The sequence below is a fragment of the Doryrhamphus excisus genome, chromosome 6, assembly GCF_030265055.1.
Source record: "Doryrhamphus excisus isolate RoL2022-K1 chromosome 6, RoL_Dexc_1.0, whole genome shotgun sequence".
Lineage (NCBI taxonomy): Eukaryota > Metazoa > Chordata > Actinopteri > Syngnathiformes > Syngnathidae > Doryrhamphus > Doryrhamphus excisus.
In genome coordinates this window covers 16,279,074-16,306,254 of record NC_080471.1, presented here as the reverse complement: position 1 = coordinate 16,306,254, position 27,181 = coordinate 16,279,074, and the positions used below count along the sequence as shown (strand labels likewise).

Below are 27,181 nucleotides of genomic sequence, written 5' to 3'. Positions count from 1 at the left end.
CACCCACCCATAATTGGTGTAAAGATGTAAAGACCACTGCAGACTGATTTGCAGCCATGTTATTTTACTGGCTTGCTTTGTTTTTGAGATAAATGGTAATGGTTTTATTTCATTTGAACATGCATCAGATTACAATTGAGTGCATCACATAATCAGTTCACAGTTCCACATGTCCAAAAGGAGTAGGAAGAAGCAAAGCTTATTAAATCCTACCCCTCCATCTGGTACTTTTACAATCAGTAACTGTTACATTTGTTCACTTCCTGCTTTCCCAATATAATTTAATTTTTTTTTCATCACATACTGAAGTACGGGGTGATATAACCATACAATGACATAATGGGTACCATAGTAAATGTCAATATAGTATATTGAATGTTGCTGAGTGAACCGGAAGCTGTGCAGAACCGTCAGAACCAGACAGGAAATTTTTTTAATGAAGGTTAAAATACAACAGACTGAAAAAAGTCGAGGACAGCAGGAAAGAAGAGTAAAATATGATAGTTTCCCGGTGAAAACAGAAGAGTTGACAGGTTGGGTGTATGGTTAATTCCACTCATTTTGTGTAACTTCCAGTGTATGGTCTTGTACTTTTCTTGTTGTGTTCTTCTCAACAATTGATCCTTTGGGAATCAGACAAACTCTGAGTATTAGTATTAATGCCAATGTCCAGGCTGGAATACCACAAAAGTACAGTAGCGACTCCACAGTTGCCATGGCAATAGGTGCGAGATGCTCTTCTTAGTCCAAACCAGTGTCATATTTAAATCAAGCCTGTTTTGTTAAGCACCAATTTCTACGTATGATTACTTTAAAGCAGTACTTCTCAAATATACTAAAGGATTACTTGTTACCTGATGTGTTTGTCCAGCCAGCCAGCCCGCCTGCTGTTCTCAGCTCTTCTTCTCTTTTGCCCCTATATTTGTCTTACCCTCTGCTTCCTTCCCTTCCAGTTCATCTGTGTCCACTCCCTCCCAATCTCCCACACATTCTGACATAATCGCACACATCCCCTCCCTGACACACACACACACCACTGCACAGTGGAGATCATGCTCACAACATAGTCATATTTCCTCTCCACTGCCTCACAGTTGCCCTCCCCCATTAATCTTTGCCTCTTTGTGTCTACAACACACTCTGATTTTTGCACTGGCAGGCCACATAGGCTATTCACAAAACAAAGGCTCTAATTTGATATTGGGTTAAAATTGTCAAAAAGAGGTAGAGGAAAGATTATTATCCAAGTGGAACAAAGCTCAAACTTCCATTACAGTGTTTCTCTTTCTTTTCCACTTTTTCCAAGTGATCACACCCTTTGTTTTCCCCTGATGTCATGATTCATAATGTCTGCTATTTTCTAGAACTCTTGTTTATGCAGATGTTTTCTGGCTCCACGTTCTGATGATTCAATGATAGCTGAGATGTTTCTTCATCATTTTGTCCGTCAACACACATTGCACACTGTGCCAGTATTGGCCTAAATCCTCCTACTACTCAGCCACTCCTTCCCTGTCATGTATTTGCATTGAGAACAGGATAAGCCTCCATGGAAATAACATCAGCCCATGAGTACTTTGCAGCTTCCACTTACTGTATTCCTAATTTTAACTTATTCCCACAGCAAACTGGATGTGGTGATATCTTTTATTGCAAAATCAGAGCCAGATGAGGACTTACCTCTGGAATTTGTCATGATTTTTTTTATTCACTTATTGTTACAGAAGGGTTTAGGGCCACACTGAAATTGACAAACTGATGTATTAAACCCCCCTCCTCTCCCCCCACATTCTATCATGTAGAATTTATTTAAACAAAGTTGTTACCTACTCTTTTACATGCTTATTTATCTGTTCAAACCACAGTTAATGTTATGGTGGCTCAAAATAAAACAAGCCTTAACTTGAATGACAAATGTGTAACTAGATATGAGTCCAGTCATCTTTTCAACATTTTTATTTTTGATCCACTTGTCTGGGTCATAGTGGGCTGGTTGACCAACCACATAATTAATCAAATACTGCCCATCCCAACTAACTCCTCCAACTATAATAAACATATTGTTATATTTTTTAAAGCCATCAGTAGACTGCAGGTGAAACAAGTGTTGTAAACCATAAATTGATCCTAGTTTGTGCTTTGTTTATAAAGCTAAATACAAAAAAATCTCTTCAGGTTATTCCCAGCAACACTCATAATAATGCACCGCAGTGAGTAGTGTTCTCTGTAGATAATAGCATGTGTGAAATTACACTTTAATTATAGCACTTCTTCTGCTGTTCAAAGGAGTTTGTGTGCTCCGCTGTGAACGACACTGGAGAAAGTGCTCCTGAGTATGAGTGCAGGAAATTGTTGTCCTCATTTCAGTTGTAAGCCGCCGCTTAATTGTTCACTCAAGTAATGAGAAATAAGAATGAGTATTGAGTCGGCATGGCTGTGTGTGCATACAGTTGGTATGCTAATGCTAAAAGCACTGATAGAGCCTTTCTCACTATCAGCAAGTGCTCTCATTTTTTTGGAGGCATTAATTTTGCAGCACTAAACTAGAAAGCAGGAGACAGTTTGAGCTGACTTCACTCTGGAGAGAATAACACTCACGCAAGCCTTTCAAGGATGTCAAAAAAAGGCTTCAAACCTTTCTAACCTCCAGTGTGATTGAATAGTGACTGAAGCTTTGAAATGTGAACCTTTTTTATTGCTTAATGGGAAAACACAACCAGACGATGGATTTCTCAAGAACACATTACTGGCCATTATGCACTGCAGTGACGGAACGATGTTAAAAGAATCATGTAAATATATATATTTTATGCATGTGTAATGGGTTTCGCCGATCGATAGTATCGGCTAATTTTCATTAAAAAATATATATATGCAAATATTTCTGTGCATGTGAACAATATGAAACATTTCACTATTATGGCAAAGCATACTAAATATGATTTTCATTATCACAAATCTGGTCATATGAATGAAGTGTGGACAGTTTCATGCAAAAGTTTGATTTTGATGACACTATATGTAGTTTGGGATACAGTGCTTCATTTTGAAAGATATACTATGAGGTATTTTGCAGATTAAAATAATTTTTAATAAAACTAGCAAACTTTGCAAAATTGTGTTTTAGGAATAGGAAAAAACTAACATAAGAAAAGCTGTGTTGCTAAGTGTTACTGTGATAAAGCGACAAAAGTGGTAGATAAAAAAAATACCTATAGGTTCCATTTACATTATGAGAGTATTCAATTCACATGATGAAATGCACATGTTGAAAGAATTTTGGCTCGTTCTCACAGCTCTTTGTCTCCATCCATGTCATTAATGTATGCTGCATTTGCTACTTCCACCCCCCCCCCCCTCATATCTCCTCCAGGCCAGGGATGACATATTGAATGGATCCCACCCTGTTTCCTTTGATAAAGCCTGTGAGTTTGCGGGGATCCAGGCTCAGATCCAGTTCGGACCCCACGTGGAGCATAAACACAAGCCTGGATTTCTGGAGTAAGCACTTTTTAATCAAATGCATTAGCTTCAATGTTTAAAATCATACTGTACAGCATTTCTCCAGCTTTGCATGTAAATTCCTTCATTGAGAACAAGTGCCTCGACTCCATGGCATCTGCTGCTAGAACTTCTATATAAGCAGTATGGCAATAATGACCTGAAAACAGCAAACAAGTACAAACGTCTTTTTTTTTCTTCTTCTTAGCCTAAAGGAGTTCCTCCCGAAAGAATATATAAAACAAAGAGGATCAGAGAAGAAAGTATTCCAAGTATGTGCAACACATTGTATAACTGTTGCATGTAAAATTGCACCCATGACACAAATAAAATAAATGTGATCTTTGTTTTGATATGAATTGATCACATTAAGAACATGTGAGTTTATTTGTTCCTGTGTGTGCAGGATCATAAAAACTGTGGAGAGATGACAGAGATAGAGGCCAAAGTGAAGTATGTCAAACTGGCCAGATCACTGCAGACGTATGGTGTGTCCTTCTTCCTGGTGAAGGTAAAACCCCAAATATGTCAATAATAATAATAATAATGTACTATATACAGTGTATTATTATTATTAAAAATATATAACTTATGTTGTGGAAGTGTAGCATGAGAATAGAATAACATCATGCCTTGGCTATCATAAAAGCTTGATGCCCTTGGCCTGTGGGAAATTCAGCTGTATGCCACTGTTCTTAATGGACAATAAATGGAACATTTGGTCCCCGTGATTTGCCTTGCTTTGTACATACGTAGTGTATGCGCATCTAAATGTGGAAGCGCTCTTCTGTGTTCGATGAGGAAATGTAGTGATGGAGCATTCAAAACGCTGCTAAATAATTCAGACCGGCTGCACTGTGCTGTTGTTGCTAACGGAAGCGAAAGTACACACCTGGGTTTGTTGGGTTTTGGTGCGAGCTCTGAGTTTATTGTAACCTTCCTTTTCTCATCTGTCACTCTAATCACCGCAGGCTTTTGTTTGGCAAACGCTCTTGCTGTAAACATCACAATTAGGAAAATAGTGTTTTTGTGTGTGCGTGTGTGTCTGTGCTGGCACAAAATAAAAGCCGCCTTTTATTACTTTCCTGCACATGCATGTTTGAACACCGTGACCAAAGTTCACCTGTTTAAAATATCTTTCCACTTATATTTTAATAGACAATTGATGTTGACATCCATGTAATGACATGCAAAACAACCTGTGTTTGTCACATTCATGGACATTGAGTTCCTTGAGATACGCACCTTTAGGCTCTTCAACTAAGTGCCCAATTTACTTTTCTCAGAATTGTCCTTTTGAGCTAAATAAAAATCAATATGATGAAGTTGATTTGAACTTCCTCTTGTACCTAGCCATCATCATCTCTATCGCAGTTCAATATTTTCCATCATATTACTTAATATAAGATATTTAGAACCAAGTGTAAAAATGTGCATTTATTCATTTACAACTTGCTCTAAGGGTTTAAACCTTGGTGGATGTCTGCGCTCTGCAAAAGCTCTTGTGTTTCTTGTACCGTTTTCGAGCTGGGTGTAGTTCCACCCTGTGAAGTGAGCTATAATGGATTTCCAGTGCGCCAAAAGTGGTGCTTCTCAAGCAGAGAGCTGGTTGAAGCACAAGGCTGGTGCTCTGACAGTGACTAAAGCCTGTGGAGACCCTGCTCGATAAAGCAGCAGTTAAATAAAGCTGAAATCTGATGGGTCAGTTCACAGTTGCCCTTCTGCTTCGCCACAGGCACAGCATGTGAATCAACACAGCGTTTTGTGTCTCAGATGAATCATCATGTGTAGGTGTTTAGCTCCGGTATGAATATTATCTGAATTATTTTTTTCCTATCTGGCAGGAAAAGATGAAAGGTAAGAATAAGTTGGTCCCACGCTTGCTGGGGATTACCAAAGAGTCGGTGATGCGAGTGGATGAGAAGACTAAAGATGTGGTGCAGGAGTGGCCCCTGACCACCGTCAAAAGATGGGCCGCCTCCCCCAAGAGCTTCACCCTGGTACTGTTTGACTCTTAGCATCACATCCTCATCCTGTGCATATAATCAGATATTCCAAGATCAAGAGTGATTGACAGGCGTCAAATACATCTTTCCTCTATTTTTCATCTTACAGCACAAACAGCATTCTTGAAATTGTTGGGACCAAAATCTACTGGCTGCCTGTTTTATCTAACAGAACAATAGCTGTCTTAGGAGGATTGTACAGACTTTAGATGTATTATTTATCAAAGAAAAGCTGTTTTATCAACCAGAGAATAGCATGTTTTCTTTCCATATCAGGAAACAGCGCTGACAAATAATTGTAAATGATGACTCGAATCATTTTATGATTTTATGTGCTTTTCAATTTGCAATTTTGGAATCACTGCTTCCAATTTTTAATCAGCTCTTTGGAGATTTACTGTAGGTGCATGGTGATGACCCGCATGTTTTTCCTTAAATTTTTGAAGTATCTCCACATAGGCAATAATGGCAAGCATGGTGTTATAATACACTATATGCAGTGTTTGGCAGAGATTTAAACACTATTTTACTGGCCTTGACATCCCTGCTTTGCCTTAAGGATTTTGGTGAGTACCAGGAGAGTTACTACTCTGTCCAGACTACAGAGGGAGAACAAATATCTCAACTCATTGCCGGATATATTGACATTATTCTGAAAAAGGTAAGTCCAAGATATGATCCCCAATAAATCACGAGCATCTATTTACTTTACATTTGATCATTATTCTCTCTCTACACTTACAGAAGCAGAGTAAAGATCGCTTTGGCCTTGAGGGAGATGAAGAGTCCACGATGTTAGAGGAATCGGTTTCTCCAAAGAAGTAAGAAGCATTCATTTTTTTCGTCACATTTTACTGCCTATGTGTTGCTTTTGACCTCTTCTGATCTTTTTAACCTATTTGAAAATAACAAGTGGGAAGACTGTTTGCAGCTATAACACGTCTGGCTAATCCTGTATAATCATTCAAGATTTTGGATTCTTGTCCGTTCATCCAGTAAAGCATTTGGAAGGTCAGAGTTGGAAGGTCTGGCAAATGAGAGGGGCTGGCTCATAATCCCTCGTTCTGGTTGATCCCATTCTCCTCCCTAGTCAAGTTCTTCCATATGAAACTTACTTTGTGTACTGGAGCAGAAAAGGGCCTTTACAAAACTATTCCGACATAATTTGGTCCCAAATGTGAATTTGTATCAAACAATATTGATTTGCGATCGATGAAGAGTTGTCACAGTATTTTTGTTTACATCATTCTTATTTTCACGAATGTAATAGTGTATTTGTAGCTTACAGAGAAAGCGGACACACATTTTTTTAGCGTGTATTTTTATTGTTATTTCTGTAAAACAGGTTGTTGCCAACACACAACTATTGACGCCACGCTGGTCAGAGACCCACGGAAAAGAGAAAATATGACATTTACACTAAATTTAATTTTTACCATCATTAAACTGCTTAAGACTTGGCTAATTGTAATGACTAATGATTATCAGTCTAAATAGGCAAGAATCAAAAGGTTTATTATATTATTCAAGTCAATTTATCGCAGAGAGAACTGAAAACGGAGAGCCAGCAGATAAATTTTGACTCACGGTCAGTCATAGGCTATTATTTGGTATAAACAACAAACAACCAACACAACAATCATTATTCATTGTGTTAATTACATTTATGAGAAGTTATTAAAACATTGGCAGCAGTTCACTTCCCTACAAATCTATTTTCTATGCCGCTTGTCCTCACAAGGGTCGCAGAACGTTCAAATATTGCCATCCTCTAGCCATTTAACTGTTTAACTATTCCCTTTAATACCTTATCATGTTATTTCACAGGGTAAACCGCACCATTTGGGGGTTAAGTTATCATGCAGTTGAATGCAATGTATCACGCAGATGTATGCAATCATTTTCCTTTCTCAGCTGGCGTCCTGTTTTCCCCAGTTTCCCCCCATCTGCCTGAGTGACTGATGGAAGCTAATGCAATTCTTGTGTAGAGCTCGATCACACACACATTCACACACCCGGCTTGGAAATATGTATTCATTTGAAATCCACAGCATTCTCTGTTAGAAGTGGGCATCATCCCCCTGCTGATTTGAGGCCAGTTGAATTGTTGTGGTTCTTGGTACTGAAAGAATTGCTTTGTCTTTTTTCTCAAACTAATTGATACAAGTGAATCCTCGTTTATGTTGAAGAGAGAAACAGTTTTTCTCTTTCTGTATAATATTTGTCTGAATATGCTTGCTCACCATGGAAACAGTCATTAGCGTAAGGATTGTTTTAATTCAAGCTGAAGTGTTTACAAGAAACTCTTTGAGTCTTTCTGTTTCAGTTGTGTTTAACACCCATAAATTATCATGTTGTGACAACTTTGAACAATCTATACATTCTAAGTTTGACTAAACAGTCGATAAAAACTGAGGAAAAAAATCAACATGGGTTGCACTGCACCAACTTTATTTATATTTACTATATACAATATAGTTGTGCTCAGGATTATTAGCAAGGGTAACTTATTGTGATGCCTTGACACTTATTCTCTCTAGTCATTCTGGGTGGGTTTATGATGCTAACACAGGTTAATTGGCGACTCCAAATTGTCCATAGGTATGAATGTGAGTGTGAATGGTTGTTTGTCTATATGTGCCCTGTGATTGGCTGGCAACCAGTCCAGGGTGTACCCCGCCTCTCGCCCGAAGACAGCTGGGATAGGCTCCAGCACCCTCACGACCCTTGTGAGGATAAGCGGTAGAAAATGAATGAATGAATGAATTAATGAATGAATGATTATCCTGCTGTCTTTTCTCAGGTCCACCATTCTACAGCAGCAGTTTAACCGGGTGGGCCGGGTGGAGCATGGCTCAGTCGCCCTTCCTGGGATTATTCGCTCAGGGTCTGTTGGTGGCCCTGACAACTTCAATGTGGGCACCATGCCCTCTTCCCAGCAACAAATGACCACCGGACAGATGCACAGAGGACACATGCCGCCACTGGTCAGTACCAACATATGAATCTACCACTAATGTCATATAATGCTTCTGGCAGATCCTCAGTTCAAAGTTAGAGATCCAGTTGAAAAAAAAGAGAGATCCAGTTGAGGAAATTTACTGCAAAGAATCTGAAGAGTTCTGTGAAACACCACACCCACTAAGGGCTCATCTTTCTTATGTTTTATGTTTGACAGTGCTTATTGTACTTTTCTTCACAAAGCCTGTCTGTTGTTGTTGTCAGAGTCTTGCCCAGCAGGCCCTTATGGGGACAATCAACAGCAGTATGAAGGCAGTGCAGCAGGCCCAATCTGACCTGGGGCATGTCGATAATCTGCCTCCTCTTGGCCATGACCTGGTTTGTGCTCTCAGCACTTCACACACACATACATGCACGTACACTCGCACACGTAAACACTTACATGAAATATTTTGGTAAAATAAAATGTCTCTTACATTCGCAACATCTTTAGTGTCACTTTTCCCACAACTAAGAATGTGTTCATTCTGATACAAATGTATTCTGCACAACTGCCTCAGTACCAATCCGGAATTAGTGTTGGATCAGGATGTCCCACTGTGTCTAAAACTCCCCTTTTTTTCTTCCACTGAAAGGCATCTAGGGTTTGGGTTCAGAACAAAGTCGATGAATCCAAACATGAAATCCACTCTCAGGTTGATGCCATCACCGCTGGAACAGCATCTGTGGTCAATCTTACTGCAGGTAAATGTTTAAAAGACTATAATTAAGGCAATAGAAATTCATTGATAAAGTCAACTGAAATACAAGTTAGACTATATAATGAACAGAAAACAGGCATTAAGGGATGCTTCAGTCTGCACACTTGTGTGAAAAAGTGTTTGCCCCTTTCCTGATTTCTGATTGTTTTGCATGTTTGTAAATAATGGGAGAATAAGGGAAAAAAACAATGAAACCTAAATGACTCTGAAAAAGTCATTATCCATAAAGGGCGAAAGCATGGAAACGGTGGTGAAACTTCCCAGAGCTAGCCAACCAAAATTACCCCAAGAGTACAGCGATGACATCCAAAGGTCACAAAAGACCCAACAACAACATCCAAAGAACTGCAGGCTGCAGTTTAAGTCTGTTTTTTTTGATGATCTGAAACATGTAAGTGTGACAAACGTGGAAAATACATACAAATACAAATCAGGGAGGGTGATTGACACCCCTGTAGTATTCCTCTGCACTGTGGAATGTGCTTATCCCCACCTTCCTGTATGATCTAATTTTGTTTTTATCATTTGAGCTTTTTTTTGCTCTGTTCACGCAGTTGTGGACAGCCACAGGTTCCCATTATGATAACAGTCCCACAGAGAATTTTTTTATATTGCTCAATTTGTGTGCATGTTAAAGAGCTAGTTATTATTGCTAGTTAAAATGTTTATTAGATTTTGGTGGGAAATACAGTTCTACCAGTGTGTTTTCCTCATGTCTGTCTCAAATGGAGTACAGCAGTAGAAATCTGATTCATATTTTTGTTACTTACATATTTTTAGGGTCAAGTGTTCAAAACAAATTTGATTACTAGGTCAAATAATGTAATAAAAGTGATGGAATTAAGAAAATTTCCCACGTTAAACGCTCACTGATCATGGGCCTGAATTTTTCTCTAACAAGAGAGCATTTCTAATTTCTCTTGGTAGATAAATCCTGTTGCTCTGAAGCTCAATTAACTGACACTGCATCTCTTTGCTCCTCATGTTGCTTGGCACCATTCCAGTCAAGTTCCTGCCAGCTTTTTTGTGATGTTTTAATCTTACCTCACCATCTGTTTGGTTACACTTCCTCCACCATTCAGCAAGGACTTCTCCTTTGCAGACACTCCATCAATGTACTTACCTCAATTTGGAAACATCAAAGTGTTTCATTTGTGCAGCATATGACTCTGCACCGTGTATCATGTGACATTGAAGCACAGAGGAGATGCACTTTCCTCCACAGGTGAACCCACAGAGACTGACTACACAGCGGTTGGTTGCGCCATCACCACTATCTCCTCCAACTTGACGGAAATGTCCAAGGGTCTCAAGCTACTTGCAGCATTAATGGACGATGAGGTCGGCAGTGGACACAAGCTCATGGGTGCCGCCAGGATGCTTACAGGAGCTGTGTCAGATCTACTCAGATCTGTTGAGCCTGCAGCTGCTGAGGTTAGATCCCTACTCATTTTCATAATGACCTCAATGTTATGTAATCCAAACACAAAGAACATTTAACTTGATTTTCTTGCTGTCACAATCCCAGTAAAATATTTCGGTGGGTGATTTTGAACCTCGAAATCTGTGCTTAATTTCTACTGGAAGCATAAGCGAGAGTCAGCCAAGCAGCATAATGAATGTGGTGATGTCATCTCCATACAGTCCAGGCAGACTGTGCTGACTGCAGCAGGAAGTATCGGACAAGCCAGCGGGGACCTGCTCCGACACATGGGGGAGGGTGAGACTGATGAGAAATTCCAGGTTGGACCCCACCCACTCCTTGTTCCTATGGCAATGCTGGCCAAAATGTAATGTGGTTATGTAATTATCCCACACTCTTTTAGTAGGCTAATACTTGATGTAGTTTTGGATCATAGAGAGCTTTGCGCTATAACCCAGAAAGAATGGATCCTCCAAAATATTCTGTAACGTTGTTTGATTTTCAAGTTGTTGAAACTATTATATCTTTATTTCTCTATAGGTGATGGTGATGGTAACTGTCAAACAACTACAGAAAACCTGACAATTGCGACTGACACGTATAGCGGCTGTTTTTTTAATTGCTGAAATTAAAAAGTATTTTATTGTATATTCACCTCGGAAATCACTAGCTTTTTGGATGTTTGACTTTGCAGGTTCTACTGTGTTTAAATACATTGCATTGGCATTTATCACTATTCTACATTTAATACAATAAATCAGAATGAGAATTAGGTTTATTGCCAAGCATAGCTCACACAGTATGAACTATTTGTTCTGGTGGGTTAGTGTAACTATAAAAAGTAGAAAATGCAAATAAAATATAGATTTATAAATACAAATGACAGTGACAGCAACAGAATTAAATAGAACCATAGAATTACAACATTATTTACAATTATGCATATTTAGAACAGAGTGCAATTTAAGTGTTTGGAGCAGTACCAGTGATGATGTGCATTAAGGAACACGTTAATGTAACATATATAGTTAGATAGTGATTAGAAATATGGCTAGATTATGGGTATTAGCATCCTAGAAGTCATTCTCCCCACCACCCTCTTACCTAAAGGACACTGGTTCATGTGTTGCAGGACACCCTGATGAACCTGGCCAAGGCAGTGGCCAATGCAGCTGCTATGTTGGTTCTGAAGGCCAAGAATGTGGCCCAGGTGGCCGAGGACACCATATTGCAGAACCGTGTGATAGCGGCTGCCACTCAGTGTGCCCTGTCCACCTCACAGCTGGTAGCCTGCACCAAGGTAATGATTTGAAACTGGCTCAAATACACAGCCAAATTAGGTAGAGGACACTCTTGGTAAATGTCATTGCCTGTGATTTATCACTGATAAATTATGCAAAATGGGCTTTTTGAAATTAAAAGCCACATCAGTGGCAAAACATGTAAACTAACTATCCCAGATCATTCAGTTCTGCACCACCAGTTAATGGGTTATTCCAAGCACCTGCACCATAATGTGTTAAAAAACTCATGTTGGCATTATTCTGAAAAGAAAATTCTATTATTCTGAAAAGTCATAGTAATAATGAATAATATTAACATTAATATACTGAGGTGCCTATTCCGTTTCTGACTGTGTGTTGTAGGTGGTGAGTCCGACCATCAGCTCCCCGGTGTGCCAGGAGCAGCTTGTGGAGGCTGGAAAGTTAGTGGACCGCTCTGTGGAGACCTGTGTCAAAGCTTGCCGCTCATCCAGCGATAATGGCGAGCTGCTGAAGCAGGTTGGAGCGGCGGCCGGTGTGGTGAGCCAGGCCCTCGGCGACCTTCTGCAGCACGTTCGCCATTACGCCAGCTGCGGCGAGCCCATCGGACGCTACGACCAGGCTACTGACACCATCATGAATGTCACAGAAAACATTTTCACATCCATGGGTGATGCTGGTAGGTACCCAAAATTGAGGTTGAGGGGTTAATCGGTCGTAAACAATTGACAATGTTTTGAACCCAACATCTCATTCCAAATTGAACTAATTATGTAGACTTTTTTCAACCTTCAGAAGACAGTTTTTCCATCAACAAACCCCCAGTGATTTATACCCACAAAGCAATCTATATTCCTGATTCTTTCCCAAGGCCATATATGTAGGCCATAAAGAAGCTAGATGTCTAGAGTCTCTAAGGAGCGGGTGAGTGATTTCCACCTGCAGGTGGGTGTTTGGCTAAAACAGCTTTTTATAGCACATGGGTGGGGAGATGTTACACACAAACAAATGTAGTAACTAAATGTTTCATGATGTTTAAAAATTAAACAAAAAACTGCAATCTGCTGGCAGATAATTTATTTGACATATATCTGAAATAAAAATATAGATAAGGAATAATAAAATAATAGAAGAGGCAGAACAGTAGGTGTGCAGGTTTGACAAATTTGTGCTTTTATGTGTGCAGCCCTTCAGGAGTAGAATACTCGCGAAGGTGTCCTAATTTTTCCACTAGTCCACTAGTCACCCTCTAGTTCATGCACTCAAATGCATTTTTATTCTTAATTGTGTGAATAGGTGAGATGGTGCGTCAGGCCCGGGTTCTAGCACAAGCCACTTCTGACTTGGTCAATGCCATGAGATCTGATGCGGAGGCTGAAGTGGATGTTGACAACTCTAAGAAGCTATTAGCTGCAGCAAAACTCCTGGCTGATGCCACAGCCCGGATGGTGGAAGCCGCTAAGGTACAAGTGATTGTTTTACACCAATATAATTTGCATAAATGTGAGTCAAGTAAATGCTTTGATTCAAATGATAGATAATGATTATCCAAATGTATCACACTTTTATTGCTTAATTTAGAAATTGCTATCTAATTAATACAGAGCTCCCACTATCATCATAATCTACTGAAGCAGAAAGTATGACGCATTTACTTCTCCTTTGTCACTATAATGATATTCTGGTGTGTAATGCCATATTGAATGCAGTGTTGAATGAGCACAACCAAGTTGCTGTATTGCCTTCATTAATTTACAGCATATTTTTGGCATATCTGCACACACTCTGCCCACCAGCATCTTTTCACATCCCATATAAATGGGGTGCAGCATCAGTGGCTCTTAATAAGTTCTCGGCCCTGGTGAGCCGGATATTATCAGAGTGAGATACCCAGGCAAGTGAAACACTGCTTATGGGTCATTTTTAATCAGCTCATTAATCGCTGCCGTTATCAAACAGGAAAAGGAAATCTTGCACTGGCTGTTTTCAGAAAACACATTGTGTGCCACTATGATTACTGTGTTTACCTTGATTCTTGTTGTAGCATATTGAGCAAATACTTAAGATGTATCTTATGTGTTTATGCACCCTAAGGGGGCAGCTGCTTACCCGGACAATGAAGACCAGCAGCAGAGGCTCAGAGAGGCAGCTGAGGGTTTGCGTGTAGCCACTAATGCTGCTGCTCAAAATGCAATAAAGAAAAAGCTGGTCAGCAGGCTGGAGGTGAGTCAAAAGTTGTCAGCATGTTTGCATCCTTGTATTGTGTGTCCTCCTTACTACTGCTAAGCGTCATGCTACGGCCCTGCAATATAAACATTAGAAAATGGAGTCAACACATGCATGAACTAAACAAATGGTAATGGTAATGGTTTTATTTCATTTGAACATGCATCAGATTACAATTGAGTGCATCACATAATCAGTTCACAGTTCCACATGTCCAAAAGGAGTAGGAAGAAGCAAAGCTTATTAAATCCTACCCCTCCATCTGGTACTTTTACAATCAGTAACTGTTACATTTGTTTACTCTGCTTTCCTAATATAATTTTTTAAAATTAACTTTATTTTATTAAATTTTATTTTTATTATTATTTTATTTTTTGTCACGTACCGAAGTACGAGGTGATATGGCCATACAATGACATAATGGGTACCATAGTAAGTGTCAACATAGTGATATATAGCACATCATGACTGGTTCAAGACTCTTCATCCTTGTATTTAGCAAACATCAACTGCTTGTATTGTTTCTTGAATTGGCTCATTGTTGTGCATTGTTTGAGTTCCTTACTCAATCCATTCCATAGTTTGATTTCACATACTGAAATGCGATGGCTTTTTTACGTAGTCCTAGCATATAATTGTTTCAAATTTAGTTCTTCCCTGAGATCATATTTCCCCTCTCTTGTAGAGAAGTACTGGATGAACAACTACAATCAAATATGAACAAATACAATCAAATATGTATATTTATTTGTACATTTATTCATGTTTTCTCCCGATAACATAAAGAAGTGCTGTAAGTGATATATATTTAAAGACCTGTATTTAGCCTGTGGTATCAGTTTACCCCTAATGAGTACAGCCACTCCAGTCTAGCTATCAGACATACTACATCACAGTAATAGTGGTAATGGTCACCTCCGTTATCACAAGGAAGATGCATGAGCAACACACTGTGGATACATTGAGCCAGCTCGCCTCTTCATCACCTCAGGAGTGTCATTGTCCTGTCATCACTTCAAAGCTGGTGTCAATTAATGTGAACTAAGCAGCATTTTTTTTAATCCTTTATGTTGGGGAACTTTGAAATGGAATAAAAAGGAGCGCTTTATAGCCCATTTCAGTTGTTTGGTGACCTTAATTCAGAATGCTCTCTTGAAAATTTAGTAGGATTTAGGAAGAAAAGTAATGTCCCATATGTTTCTGAAAAGGGGCATATGTGGTATATAATTTTGGTTATGATTTTCATAAAATTATTGATGGATTAAAAGTCATTTATTAACCAACAACACTGACACAACATTAAACATTCTAAATATCTACAGTATATCTATATTTATACGTCTATTTGCAATGTGATATTTTCCATAACCATAAAAAAATGTTTTGATGTCTAAATAAAGCTCTTTCAGTAAAGCATTCATGGTTGTGAGCTTCAGTAGGATATACTGTAATGTAAAATGTAAATAAGTAAGAATATGTTGATTATTTTGCTGACATGACATCACAGAGCACTTTTTAGTGTGTGTCATTCTCTATTACCATTCATTCTCAGTTGGCCCAAATCTTTGTGTCCCTTGTGCAGGTAGCTGCTAAGCAGGCGGCGGCTGCTGCTACTCAAACAATTGCAGCGGCACAGAATGCTGCGGCTTCCAACAAAAATACAATGTCACACCAACAACTTGTACACAGCTGCAAGGTATGATCATGCACGCTTTTTTCTGCTTATTTAACAACACTGTCAGAAGCGGAATGCCAAAACACAAGGCACTGTGTTTTCTTTGCTGTTGAATTTGCAATGCATTCATGCTATGGTAGCTTAGCTTCTTTCAGTCGTGATACAGTAGATAACAAAGCATGTGTCATGGTTGCATATGCAGGCAGTAGCAGATAGCATTCCTCAGTTGGTGCAAGGCATGAGGAGCAGCCAAGCCCAGCCTGAAGAACTTGGTGCCCAACTTGCCCTCATCATGGCCAGCCAGAATTTCTTACAGGTCAGAACTTGGCATAGAAACACTAATGAAAAAACACTCTTTAAATGCTTATGTTGCTGATGTCTGATGTTTTTTCTATTGCTATCCTTTAGCCTGGTAGTAAAATGGTGGTGTCTGTAAAGTCAGCAGTTCCAACAGTGGCTGACCAGGCTGCTGCGATGCAACTGGGCCAGTGTGCCAAGAACCTAGCGACCTGCTTGGCAGAACTCAGAATGGCCGCCCAGAAGGTATCTATCCATCCCCGACTGTGTATAAAAAGTAATCTAATTAACACATGAATTGTGCTGCCACATAGTTGTTAGGAAGTACAGTCTCCTGACCTCATCCAGAGCTAAGGCTCTGAATTTCACTGAATGATGGCACCCTGTTTGCTCCACAAAATGGCCGTGCGGCATACAAGTAACAGCTGCATCTGTGCATTGTTTAAAGGCCCATGAAGCTTGTGGTCCTCTGGAGATTGACTCAGCCCTCAAAACGGTTCAGACCTTAAAATGTGAGCTTCAGGATGCCAAGATGTCTGTTATTGACAGCCAACTCAAACCTCTCCCCGGGGAAACGGTCAGGCCCATCATCTGTCCAATCTTATTGCACTGATAACTGTTCAAACCGCACAATCAGGGATTTGCAGCTTTAATTGAGATGTACTTTTTGTGCCCCCTGCTATTCACACAGTTGGAGAAGTGTGCTCAGGATTTGGGAAGCACATCCAAGGCTGTGGGTTCCTCCATGGCTCAACTACTGACATGTGCTGCTCAAGGCAATGAACATTATACAGGTAGGAGAGATTTTTTAAGTACAAGTACCTTAATTCTCCCTAAATTACCAGGTTAAGTTAGGTATAATTAGTATGCAATTACTTAAAGTGTGACAAGCAGGGGAAAAAATGATGACTCACTTCTCTATGGAATACTTACGGTCTCAAAGAGAATTATTTGAATCCAGTTTTGCTTTCAATTCAGGCCCTTTGGGGGCTCTCGCAGGAAGCATGGGGACTTAGAGAATGTCTTTTGTAACGATGAATGCTCACAGGCAGCTCATCACACTGTTGCCCAAGGTACTTCTGGATACTCATTAATCTTATTTTGACTACATTTAACATTCCATCAGCAAATGGCTTCTCTTGGCTGGTTAAGGCAATTTGGTGCAATTTGCTGCTATTCTTTTTCTATGTTTAATAAATTACTTGGAGCTCCCATGTGAGGCTGTGTTGACAATATTGCCTGATTTATTTGGACATGGAGGGTATTTTGGGTTATTCTTTTGTGTGGCGTTGCAAAACCCTGACATGCACAATGCCACAATTATGGGAATGAAAGATAAACCTCATACCTGCGCGTGTATTGCCTAAACACTGTTGTTAAATACAAATTACATAATCACTTTAGTCAAATGTTTGCTGCATAAAGAGATAATTACCAACACCAGAATTATGCAGTAAAGCCTTTGGTTTCGTTCAAGGTGGTGCCGCCAGAGAAACAGCCCAGGCTTTAAGGACATTGGCACAAGCAGCCAGAGGTGTAGCGGCCAGCACGAAGGAGCCTCAAGCTGCAGCTGCAATGCTGGACTCAGCCATGTGTGTCATGGAGGGCTCATCCATGCTCATTCATGAAGCCCATCAGGCATTGGTTCATCCAGGGGATGCAGAAAGTCAGCAGAGACTTGCCCAGGTAGATAACCTTTAGGAATAAGAGTGTGCACTCTGTGTAATAAGACTGTAACCCTGTGGAGATTATATTCTTCTTTCTCAAGTCCAACAATTTATGTGAATGAGCATGGAGCCACAAATCAAAACAGAGGTAATCATGGCGTGCTTTACATACTAATCAGCTCTCTGAACATACACCATAAATATTTATGATTGTAACATACATTACATCTCATGCATTAATGGAAATTCAGAGATATGAAGAAGAGGAGAAAGGGAACTAAATGCCCTTGGAGTCTGGACATACCAAAGATAATAATACCTGAACCAAGTCAAATGTAAAATATGTTGTGCTCTATTGGCAAATTATTTTGTTTATTTTAAGAAGCATATCTCAGATTTTTTAAATATTCCGCAAGATAAACAAATTGTTTAACAAGGAAAATGCTTGTAAAATGTCTAGTCTTCTCTTTTGTTATTGTTTTTTAGCAAATTGTTTTTAGCAGCTGACATTTAATTATAATATGTGACCATTTATTTAATGATGAAAAAATATATAATATTTGAATATATAATATTTGAAAGTAGATTTGAAAGATAATCATCCACAGTAATCCACAGAGGTTGAATCCGCTTAGTGTTTGTTGAAGACAATTCCCCAGACTTATTCCATTCAGAAATTTTAGATGTGGAGTTTTTGTGTCCATTGTGGGCGTGTCCCATAGGGTTGTTGTATTTGTTGTGACGTGATTGGTGGACGACGGTCCTGCCTAACAATTGCTCATTTGCCTGCCTGGTGGCAAAACAAGTCATTAATGGCCACTGTTTTTGTTGAATGAGGCAATCTTTAATGGCGTGATGCCAGGATATTGACAGGTGCTGGCTTAAACCTCCTCCTATGTTTAGTCACTTACTGTCTGCTAGTTTACTCTTGCAGTGGTCACAATAGGGCTGTGGCTGTACGCCTGCCTGGTTGCCAAAACAAATTTTAGACACCCGCTTATTGTTTAATTTTGATGTCATCACTACAATAACTAAACACTAAATGTAAATACTGTCACCCATATAAGTCTTTGTGTTCCTTTGAAAAATGTCATTCCAGCTGCTCCGAATTTCGAGCATTTCTCCCTCCCACAACAATTATGCTGCCCAAGTGTTACTATTTTCATTCTGTCTCTGCTCCTTAGTATTTCTCTCTCAGGAGAATAAAACATTCCCCTGCAGCCATATAGGGGATAAACATATTTTTGGCATATACTGTATCATAAATTATTGGCGGCACTGATTAATGTGCACTGTGAGCTCAATTTGCATTTGCGATGCTTTCTTGACACACAGCACTGCTGCGGGATTTTGTATTATGTGGCATATTGTTAGAATGACTGATGGTACCCCAGTAAGGGAAGACAATCATGTCTTTCAGGTGGCCAAAGCTGTGTCACACTCCCTGAATAATTGCGTGAACTGCCTGCCAGGCCAGAAAGATGTTGACATGGCTCTCAGGAGCATTGGAGAAGCCAGCAAAAAGCTGTTGGTGGATATTGTGAGTTCTCAAATGCACAAACATAATTTAAGGGTTCATTATCTATTACTTAATGATTAAACATTTTATTTGCAAATGGCTTACTTTATCACATAATAGCATCTTCAGCGTGGTGTTTTTGGTATGTTTTTGAAGCTTCCTCCCTGCAGTAAGACATTCCAGGAAGCCCAGACTGATCTGAACCATACAGCAGCTGAGCTCAACCACTCCGCAGGCGAGGTCGTTCACTCCTCACGTGGAACGAGCAGCCAGCTGGCCGCCGCCTCCGGGAAGTTCAGCCAAGACTTTGATGAGTTCCTAGATGCTGGTATTGAGATGGCAGGACACACCCAAGTAGGTTTCATCCTCATCATACAATGCCACTAAACATTCCAATACTGATTCTGCTGCCACTGCATATAACACACACAGAAGGGGGCAGTATCCCAAATGTCCATAAAGGTGGTTGTGTTTTTGTCACTTTATTACCTATTACTCCATTCATTTTATAATTTGATATGTCAAATTCACTTAGCCTCACTGCTTTACTCAAGGGCCACATATAATGAGATCTTGTGATGTTTGTGTTCTGGTTATTTTGTTCATTAGTGTGGGAATATCTTCAGGGATCTGAGCTAATACAGCATGATACTTAAACTGTATTAAGCCTCACTCGGGAATCAGGTGGTGGGGACACGAAATATATCATCTTGCATCACCTTTCACTGAAGAGTAGATACTGTGTATCTTTTGATAATAATTTCTACAGTTAATTCCAATTTTTTGTCGTTTTCCTTCTGCAGAGCAGGGACGATCAGATTCAAGTCATTGGTAATTTGAAGAATATCTCCATGGCATCCAGTAAACTGCTACTGGCTGCCAAATCTCTGTCAGTGGATCCAGGTGCAGCCAATGCTAAGAATCTTCTTGCAGTAGCAGCAAGGTGCAGTATAGCTTCAAGAAATGTACAGTATTTGCAATGAAAATGTTAAACTACAATTTGAAACATATTGTTGAATTAATACCACTCTAAAATTAGCATTACCATCCCTGTAAACATAAATCTTGTTTTGTATCGTATTGTACAAGTGTATCCTCCATCCTATGATTCCCAAACCCAATTTACACTTGTAGCAGTTTGTAAAAATATATAGCCTTGTCCATTCAATTTTGCTTCAGGGAGTAGTCCTCCTCCTCACAGAGAGAAGCCAGTCAGCTAGTCCCAGAGGGCTTTGGGCCTGACTGACTTCTCCCTGTCTAATTAGGAAGATGGAAGCTTTGGCTCGAAGCTGTCTGTGCTCAGGAAGGCTGAACCTCAAATTGAAGACAATTCTGACACCCCTGCAACATGTCTGTGTGTTATTGTCCAGTTTGTTAGCCTATCGCAGTGGTTGGGCCAGCAGTGTTTGCTTGCTTGAATAGGCATGTGTGAATGAGTGAAGCCAGGCAGTATGAAGTGAAAAGGTTGCCTTGTGTGTTCCAGGGCAGTAACAGAGAGTATCAACCAGCTGATCACGCTCTGTACACAGCAGGCTGCAGGACAAAGGGAGTGTGACAACGCCTTGAGGGAGTTGGAGGTAACCTTGCTTGCACACACTGTGACTGACCTCTTTGTCGTTAATCTCATATTATTTTTTAGACCAAATACTGACACTGATGTACATTAAACTCTGAATTAAGCTATATTCAATTACAGAAATAATAATAAAGCTTTGACTACCAAGATCCATTATAGCAGTAGGCTCATTTTACAGTGCTGATACAGAGTCTGATAAAAGTGTCCATGGTGTCAGTTTCATTTCTAACCATCTGTGTGTGTACAGGCTGTCAGAGGGCTTCTGGATAATCCCAGTGAGCCCATCAACGAACTGTCCTACTTTGACTGCATTGAGAGCGTCATGGAAAATTCAAAGGTACATATTTATACCTTAGAATAACTGTGCTGTACTATATGTCGTTTATCTGATTCATGGAGCAAGACAGTGAGTTAATGTTTTCTTTGTTTTGACGTGTCAAAGGTCCTTGGGGAGTCAATGGCAGGTATCTCTCAGCATTGTAAGACATGTGATGTCGTGGCTTTTGGGGAGTGTGTAGGTGTGGCGTCCAAGGCACTCTGTGGTCTGACGGAGGCTGCAGGACAGGTGAGATCACCAGATGGTAATACTGTACTTTTACATCACACACTTGCTTTGAACAGCTTGCAAGGAATGCAAAAACATTTTAAAAAATCTTTACATGGAGGAAACTATTCATAAATGGCAAAATCTTCTGCAATTCACCAAGTTCAGTTATGAATATATATATATATATATATATAAACTTTGATGGTAATGATAGCTGGGTTGACTACATTAACACAACATACACAATGCAGTTTGGATGTTGATCAATCTAATGAGGTCTATATTTTTGTGTCCTGTAGGCCTCTTACCTTGTAGGTGTGTCGGATCCTAATAGTCAGTCGGGCCATGAGGGACTGGTGGACCCCATCCAGTTTGCAAGGGCCCATCAAGCAATACAGATGGCTTGTCAGAGTTTAGTGGACCCAACTAGTAGTCCTTCACAGGTAAAAAAAAAAAAAAAAAAAAAAACTAAAATCACTAGTCAATGTTCAATTTTTGGGGATTTTGAGTTTTGCCATAGAAAACAATGGGAAATCAAATTGTGTTCCAATATCAAACTGTTGCTGGTGTAACCTTAACAGTTCTCTGGTAACATTTCAAAATAACCATTTTAATCACAAATGTAATGGCATGGTATGCAACTCTCCTTGGTTGTCCTTTGCTTTGTCAGGTCTTGTCTGCAGCCACGATTGTAGCCAAGCACACCTCAGCTTTGTGCAACGCCTGTCGCCTTGCCTCCTCAAAGACCTCCAACCCTGTGGCTCGTAGACAATTTGTCCAATCGGCCAAAGAGGTGGCCAACACCACCGCCAACTTGGTCAAGACCATTAAGGTCAACTCCCCAACTGATCAAAACGTTGAGTGTGAATTTGTTACAGTATCTATTTCGTCACGTGAGGAGCTCTGTGTGTAAAAACCCAATCCATCCATACAGCAGTCCCCTGTGAAAGATGGTCCAACGTTCATGTTGTCTGTCTTTAGGCTCTAGATGGGGATTTTTCAGAAGAGAACAGAAACAGGTGTCGTGTTGCTACCACCCCCCTCCTAGAGGCTGTAGAAAACCTGTCAACCTTTGCTAACAACCCAGATTTTGCAAGCATCCCAGCTCAGATCAGCAACGAGGTAACCATTCATTCAAATATCTGCGTAGAATGCAAAATGCAGTTCTTTTTTTCCCCACTACACGCATGTAATTGACCTAAAATGGATCTCAGTGTTTGATGAGTGCTTCTATTTCGAGAAACATTCTATTACTAAATGTCATCCTACCTATCGAGAATGTCAGAGCTGTTTCCTTAAAACAAAACCTCCAAAACAATAGGGAAAGGTTTGTGAGATAAATGTGTTGGGAATTGGAGTTAATTTCCCCCCCCCCCAGTGTAATGTCCAGAAACGAATCACAAAGATACAATTTTATGTTTTCAATCTTGGGCATGAAAGTCCTCACAGAGTCCTTTAAAAGCTTTATGGCTGTAATCTGTTGGAGGGCAGTGTTTAACTGCACTCGTGCCCTCACTGCTGCTCTAATCTTCATCTTGTTAATCTAATTGTCGAGGGAGGCTTTGGCTCAGATCATAAAGACTGAAGGTGTTTCTTCCTGTGTCTCTGTAAAGCTGTCTTTCTAATCCCATCCCTCAGTTCGATTACTCGTTTGATCTCTCCGCCGTAGTATAAGTAATATTAACAACTCTGTCATACCAATGCAGCTATCTCCTCACTGTTGAAATGTTCTTTCACCTGCTGTTTCACCAGGGTTCGGTCGCCCAGGAGCCAATTGTCCGTTCGGCTCGCTCCATGCTTGATAGCTCCACTTACCTCTTAGAAACAGCCCGATCTCTTGTCCTCAACCCCAAAGATCCGCCCACTTGGTCTATACTAGCCGGTCACTCGAGAACGGTATCTGACTCCATCAAGAGCCTCATCACTTCTATCAGGTTGGTTTAACTACATCTTACAAATTTTCTTGTTAGTTCCGAGGTACGAAGTAAATAAAAAATGGCAACAGTCTAAACATAAATACAAATGGGAAAGAATAACAACCAATTAAATACCTAATCAGAAAATCTGACAACTCCTGATAAAACTCACTTAGATCAAAACAGGCTTCAAACGGGAAATCATGAGTTTGAGTCTTTGAGAGTTTACATGTTCTCCCAATGCATGAATAAGATTTCTATAGGTTCTCCCACACCCCAACATGTTAATGCATGTTAGATTCATTGATATTAATTAGGTGGGAATGTGAGTGTGAATGATTGACTCCAGCTCACTCTTGACCCTAATGTGGTCAAGCAATAAAAAAAAATATGTAAGGAATTAGTTTTTTTGTACAAATTTAAATTAGCTCTGTCAACTAAATCTGAAATCAAAGCAAGTAACCAACGTCACTGTGGGGAGTTTGAATGTTCTCCTCGTGCATGCGTGGGTGGGTTTTCTCCACGTACTCCGGTTTCTGCCCACATTCCCAAAACATGCATTTTAGGTTAATTTGCGACTCCAAATTGTCCATAGGTATGAATGTGAGTGTGAATGGTTGTTTGTCTATATGTGCCCTGTGATTGGCTGGCGACCACTCCAGGGTGTACCCCACCTCTCACCCGAAGACAGCTGAGATAGGCTCCAACATACCCCCGCGACCCTAATGAGGATAAGCGGCATAGAAAATGAATGGGTGTATGGAAGCCAGTAACCATTTAGCTTAATTTAGCAGAAGACTGGTCTCCACTGTTGCTTGGCAACCTTAGAGATGACAAAACTTCAAAAAGGTGATATGTAGCTCTCATCACTTTGTGGTATTCTACATGATCTGGTTTGTGTTGTTTTGGATTTTTTTTCATTAGTTTAATTCGCATTTGACTATTCATGGCTAGATATTACATTGAGCCATAACTGAACCCTGAGTTTTTTTGTAAACTGACCTAATTTTGACTTTTCCTATTCAGCAGGTTTAATTTCTAGCATTAGTTTGGATAAAGCAGATATGCATCCACTTGTTTTGTTGGTAGTAGATAGGAGAAGAATGGAAATAGTGTCCTTCGAGTATTGTGTAACTGTAGATATCTAAACATATGAGAAACAGGAACATCATATTTTTTTTCCATGTATTTAACACGACAATAGGAGAAGTGTGTATGCAATTTTCAAACTTTCTCCCCCCCAGGGACAAGGCACCAGGACAGAAGGAGTGTGATTACTCAATAGATAGCATCAATAAGTGTATCCGGGACATTGAGCAAGCTTCCCTGGCTGCAGTTGGACAGACGCTGCCCTGCAGAGATGATATCTCCATGGAAGTAAGCATCCAAGCAGCTCTGGCTTGTCTTGAGAGAAAGAGCTTAATGCGACCTGTAGTCTTTTTGTTGTGATTTATATCCTAATTTTCTGCCTTTGTAACTCAACCAGGCACTGCAGGAACAGCTGACTTCATCCGTGCAGGAGATTGGCCACCTGATTGATCCCGTCTCTACGGCTGCCCAAGGTGAAGCTGCCCACCTGGGACACAAGGTGAAGCCCTGATAATATATCCCTTTATCCCTTATGGATTTAGATAAATATCATTCTGCCTGTGTTCCATCTTGTGCAACAATCCTTCATCGGATGACTCGTCTAACCTTATTTCCCCTAGGTGACTCAGCTGGCCAGCTACTTTGATCCACTTATTGTAGCATCAGTAGGGCTGGCCTCCAAACTGCAGGACCACCAACAGCAGATGACCATTCTGGACCAAACAAAGACCCTGTCAGAGTCGGCCTTGCAGATGCTTTACGCTGCCAAGGAAGGTGGCGGCAACCCAAAGGTAATAACCAACTGGTATTGATTGAATAAATTTGTTTGGTGTGCTAGTTGTGTAAATCAAATACTTATGAGGGGGCTGCCATGACAATGATGAGCAGGATCCTCCAAAGCCATAAGCGTCCTGTCGGTCTAACGTTCAGCATTTCGCAGCTATATGTCAGTTATTTACTAAGTTTGATTGCTGCTTGTCAAGGCGAAGCAGTGCTTTCTCCCTGCTCTAATGAAGCAGACAGTATGCACTTACAGTAATTGGTCCAGTCTGCTTTCAGCAGGACAGAGACAGTTTATACAGGATAAAAAACCAAAAGGGGTAGATGCTAGTATGTCATTGTTACCATTAGTTTGTCTCACCATTGGAGAAACTGAGAATATCGCTTTAGTTACTCAGCCAAATTGTCTCAAAGGGTATTCTATCTCAATAAGTGCCATAATAACGTTTGCTTTTTATCATCCCCAGGCATCCCACACCCATGACGCTATTTCCGAAGCCGCGCAGCTGATGAAGGAGGCAGTGGACGACATCATGGTTACTTTAAATGAGGCGGCCAGTGAGGGGGGCATGGTTGGGGGCATGGTGGAGTCCATCGCTGAAGCCATGGGCAGGGTGAGAAGTAGAAAATGCTTATTGCGTCCCTCATTTGTCCAAGTGCTTTCACCACGGGTGTGCCCTTGTCCGTGACTCTCATTAGTCTAGCGGATTACACATTTAAAGTCCTCAGGCAAAGGCTGATAGTAGCTGTCACTCTCTCCTACTGCGGGACATGTCGCTGAATTGACTTTAAGGTTAATAATTGATAATGCACACACTCACCAGACACTTCATTAGCTTTACTTGCACAATTTAATGAGCTTCAAAAGAAGATGTCTGTTTTAATTGACTCTGCTGTAGACATGTTCATTTAACAATATTTATGTAGTATTGTGGTTGTAGTTTGCAGTGTGTAAAATGATTGTGCATCATAATGAACATCAAAGGCCTCTTTCTGATGTTGTTACCTTATTTAGCCGCATTAGAGGTGCAAAACATTCCTCAGTATGATGCAATGCAGAATAATTAACATTGTTAAGGAGTATCCCGTGAGTCCTTGATTCTAACAGTATTGGTTGGAAGGGTTGGAACAGTTGGCTTTGACCTCTGTGCGTACACCCTTCCCCCACCCCAATCAGCTTCCGAAATGAGTTAATTTGAGGCTCTAAATTGAATCAGTCAGTGAGAATCTGCATCAGGATGATTATGTGCCCTTTGATTTCCTGCCAACCAGTTGGGTGGGATAGGCTCCAGCTTCTACACACCGTGCACCATTCCTGTTGTTAGAAAAATTCTCAAAATTCATGCACTGAAAATGGCGATGTTGGTCTTAACAGCTGGATGAAGGAGCACCTCCTGAACCTGAAGGCTCCTTTGTGGACTACCAGACCACGATGGTGAAGTTCTCCAAGGCCATCGCCATTGTGGCACAGGAGATGGTGACTACTTTCTATTTTCCAACCATAATTAATTAGACTTAATAAATGTTCATTACCTGAAAAGTCACCCTACCTCTCGTTCTGGGTAGATGACCAAGTCGGTGACTTGCCCAGACGAGCTTGGCAGCCTTGCCTCCCAAGTGACAGTGGACTATGGCCAGCTAGCACACCAGGGACGTCTCGCTGCAGCCACTGCAGAGCCTGAAGAGGTGAGAGTGTGGAAAACTTTTGATACAGTTTGCCCCTGTGAAGCTTTACACTCTTGGACATGTTCACTCTTGCGTTCATTAAAGCTAATGTTTGCTACGCTGTGATACGGCATTTCATCTTTGCGATCAAAGTAAAAGGTACCTCTACCACATCTAACACTCCCAGCACTCACATAGTCCTTTATCAAAGTTTTTTTCTCTGTTGTTTGTGTCAGTGTGTGGAAACATCACACTAATAAGCTCACAGCTCTTATCAGTAACTTGTACATAACAGCCTGCTGCAAACCCA

At 40.4% G+C, this 27,181-nt stretch overlaps 1 protein-coding gene across 3 annotated transcripts in view; it reads left to right on the top strand.

Moving 5' to 3' along the window:
• The window catches only part of tln2b (talin 2b), a 77,186-nt gene that overhangs the window by 35,587 nt on the left and 14,418 nt on the right, over positions 1-27,181 (top strand). For 2 of the 3 annotated variants that reach the window (XM_058074860.1, XM_058074862.1), the window contains 37 exons: positions 3,374-3,501; positions 3,710-3,773; positions 3,908-4,012; positions 5,346-5,501; positions 6,067-6,168; positions 6,252-6,328; positions 8,311-8,494; positions 8,733-8,846; positions 9,104-9,212; positions 10,455-10,663; positions 10,874-10,972; positions 11,785-11,952; positions 12,299-12,593; positions 13,211-13,377; positions 14,009-14,137; positions 15,723-15,836; positions 16,018-16,131; positions 16,224-16,358; positions 16,561-16,689; positions 16,804-16,906; positions 17,590-17,798; positions 19,200-19,319; positions 19,455-19,652; positions 20,102-20,241; positions 20,782-20,875; positions 21,122-21,211; positions 21,317-21,439; positions 21,721-21,864; positions 22,092-22,277; positions 22,403-22,543; positions 23,174-23,355; positions 24,582-24,714; positions 24,824-24,925; positions 25,047-25,217; positions 25,674-25,820; positions 26,582-26,683; positions 26,773-26,892. In XM_058074860.1, the coding sequence (XP_057930843.1) occupies positions 3,374-3,501; positions 3,710-3,773; positions 3,908-4,012; positions 5,346-5,501; positions 6,067-6,168; positions 6,252-6,328; positions 8,311-8,494; positions 8,733-8,846; positions 9,104-9,212; positions 10,455-10,663; positions 10,874-10,972; positions 11,785-11,952; positions 12,299-12,593; positions 13,211-13,377; positions 14,009-14,137; positions 15,723-15,836; positions 16,018-16,131; positions 16,224-16,358; positions 16,561-16,689; positions 16,804-16,906; positions 17,590-17,798; positions 19,200-19,319; positions 19,455-19,652; positions 20,102-20,241; positions 20,782-20,875; positions 21,122-21,211; positions 21,317-21,439; positions 21,721-21,864; positions 22,092-22,277; positions 22,403-22,543; positions 23,174-23,355; positions 24,582-24,714; positions 24,824-24,925; positions 25,047-25,217; positions 25,674-25,820; positions 26,582-26,683; positions 26,773-26,892 (5,103 nt within the window). The remainder of the gene's footprint in view (positions 1-3,373; positions 3,502-3,709; positions 3,774-3,907; positions 4,013-5,345; positions 5,502-6,066; positions 6,169-6,251; positions 6,329-8,310; positions 8,495-8,732; positions 8,847-9,103; positions 9,213-10,454; positions 10,664-10,873; positions 10,973-11,784; positions 11,953-12,298; positions 12,594-13,210; positions 13,378-14,008; positions 14,138-15,722; positions 15,837-16,017; positions 16,132-16,223; positions 16,359-16,560; positions 16,690-16,803; positions 16,907-17,589; positions 17,799-19,199; positions 19,320-19,454; positions 19,653-20,101; positions 20,242-20,781; positions 20,876-21,121; positions 21,212-21,316; positions 21,440-21,720; positions 21,865-22,091; positions 22,278-22,402; positions 22,544-23,173; positions 23,356-24,581; positions 24,715-24,823; positions 24,926-25,046; positions 25,218-25,673; positions 25,821-26,581; positions 26,684-26,772; positions 26,893-27,181) is intronic. The other variant, XM_058074861.1, reaches the window with a different exon arrangement.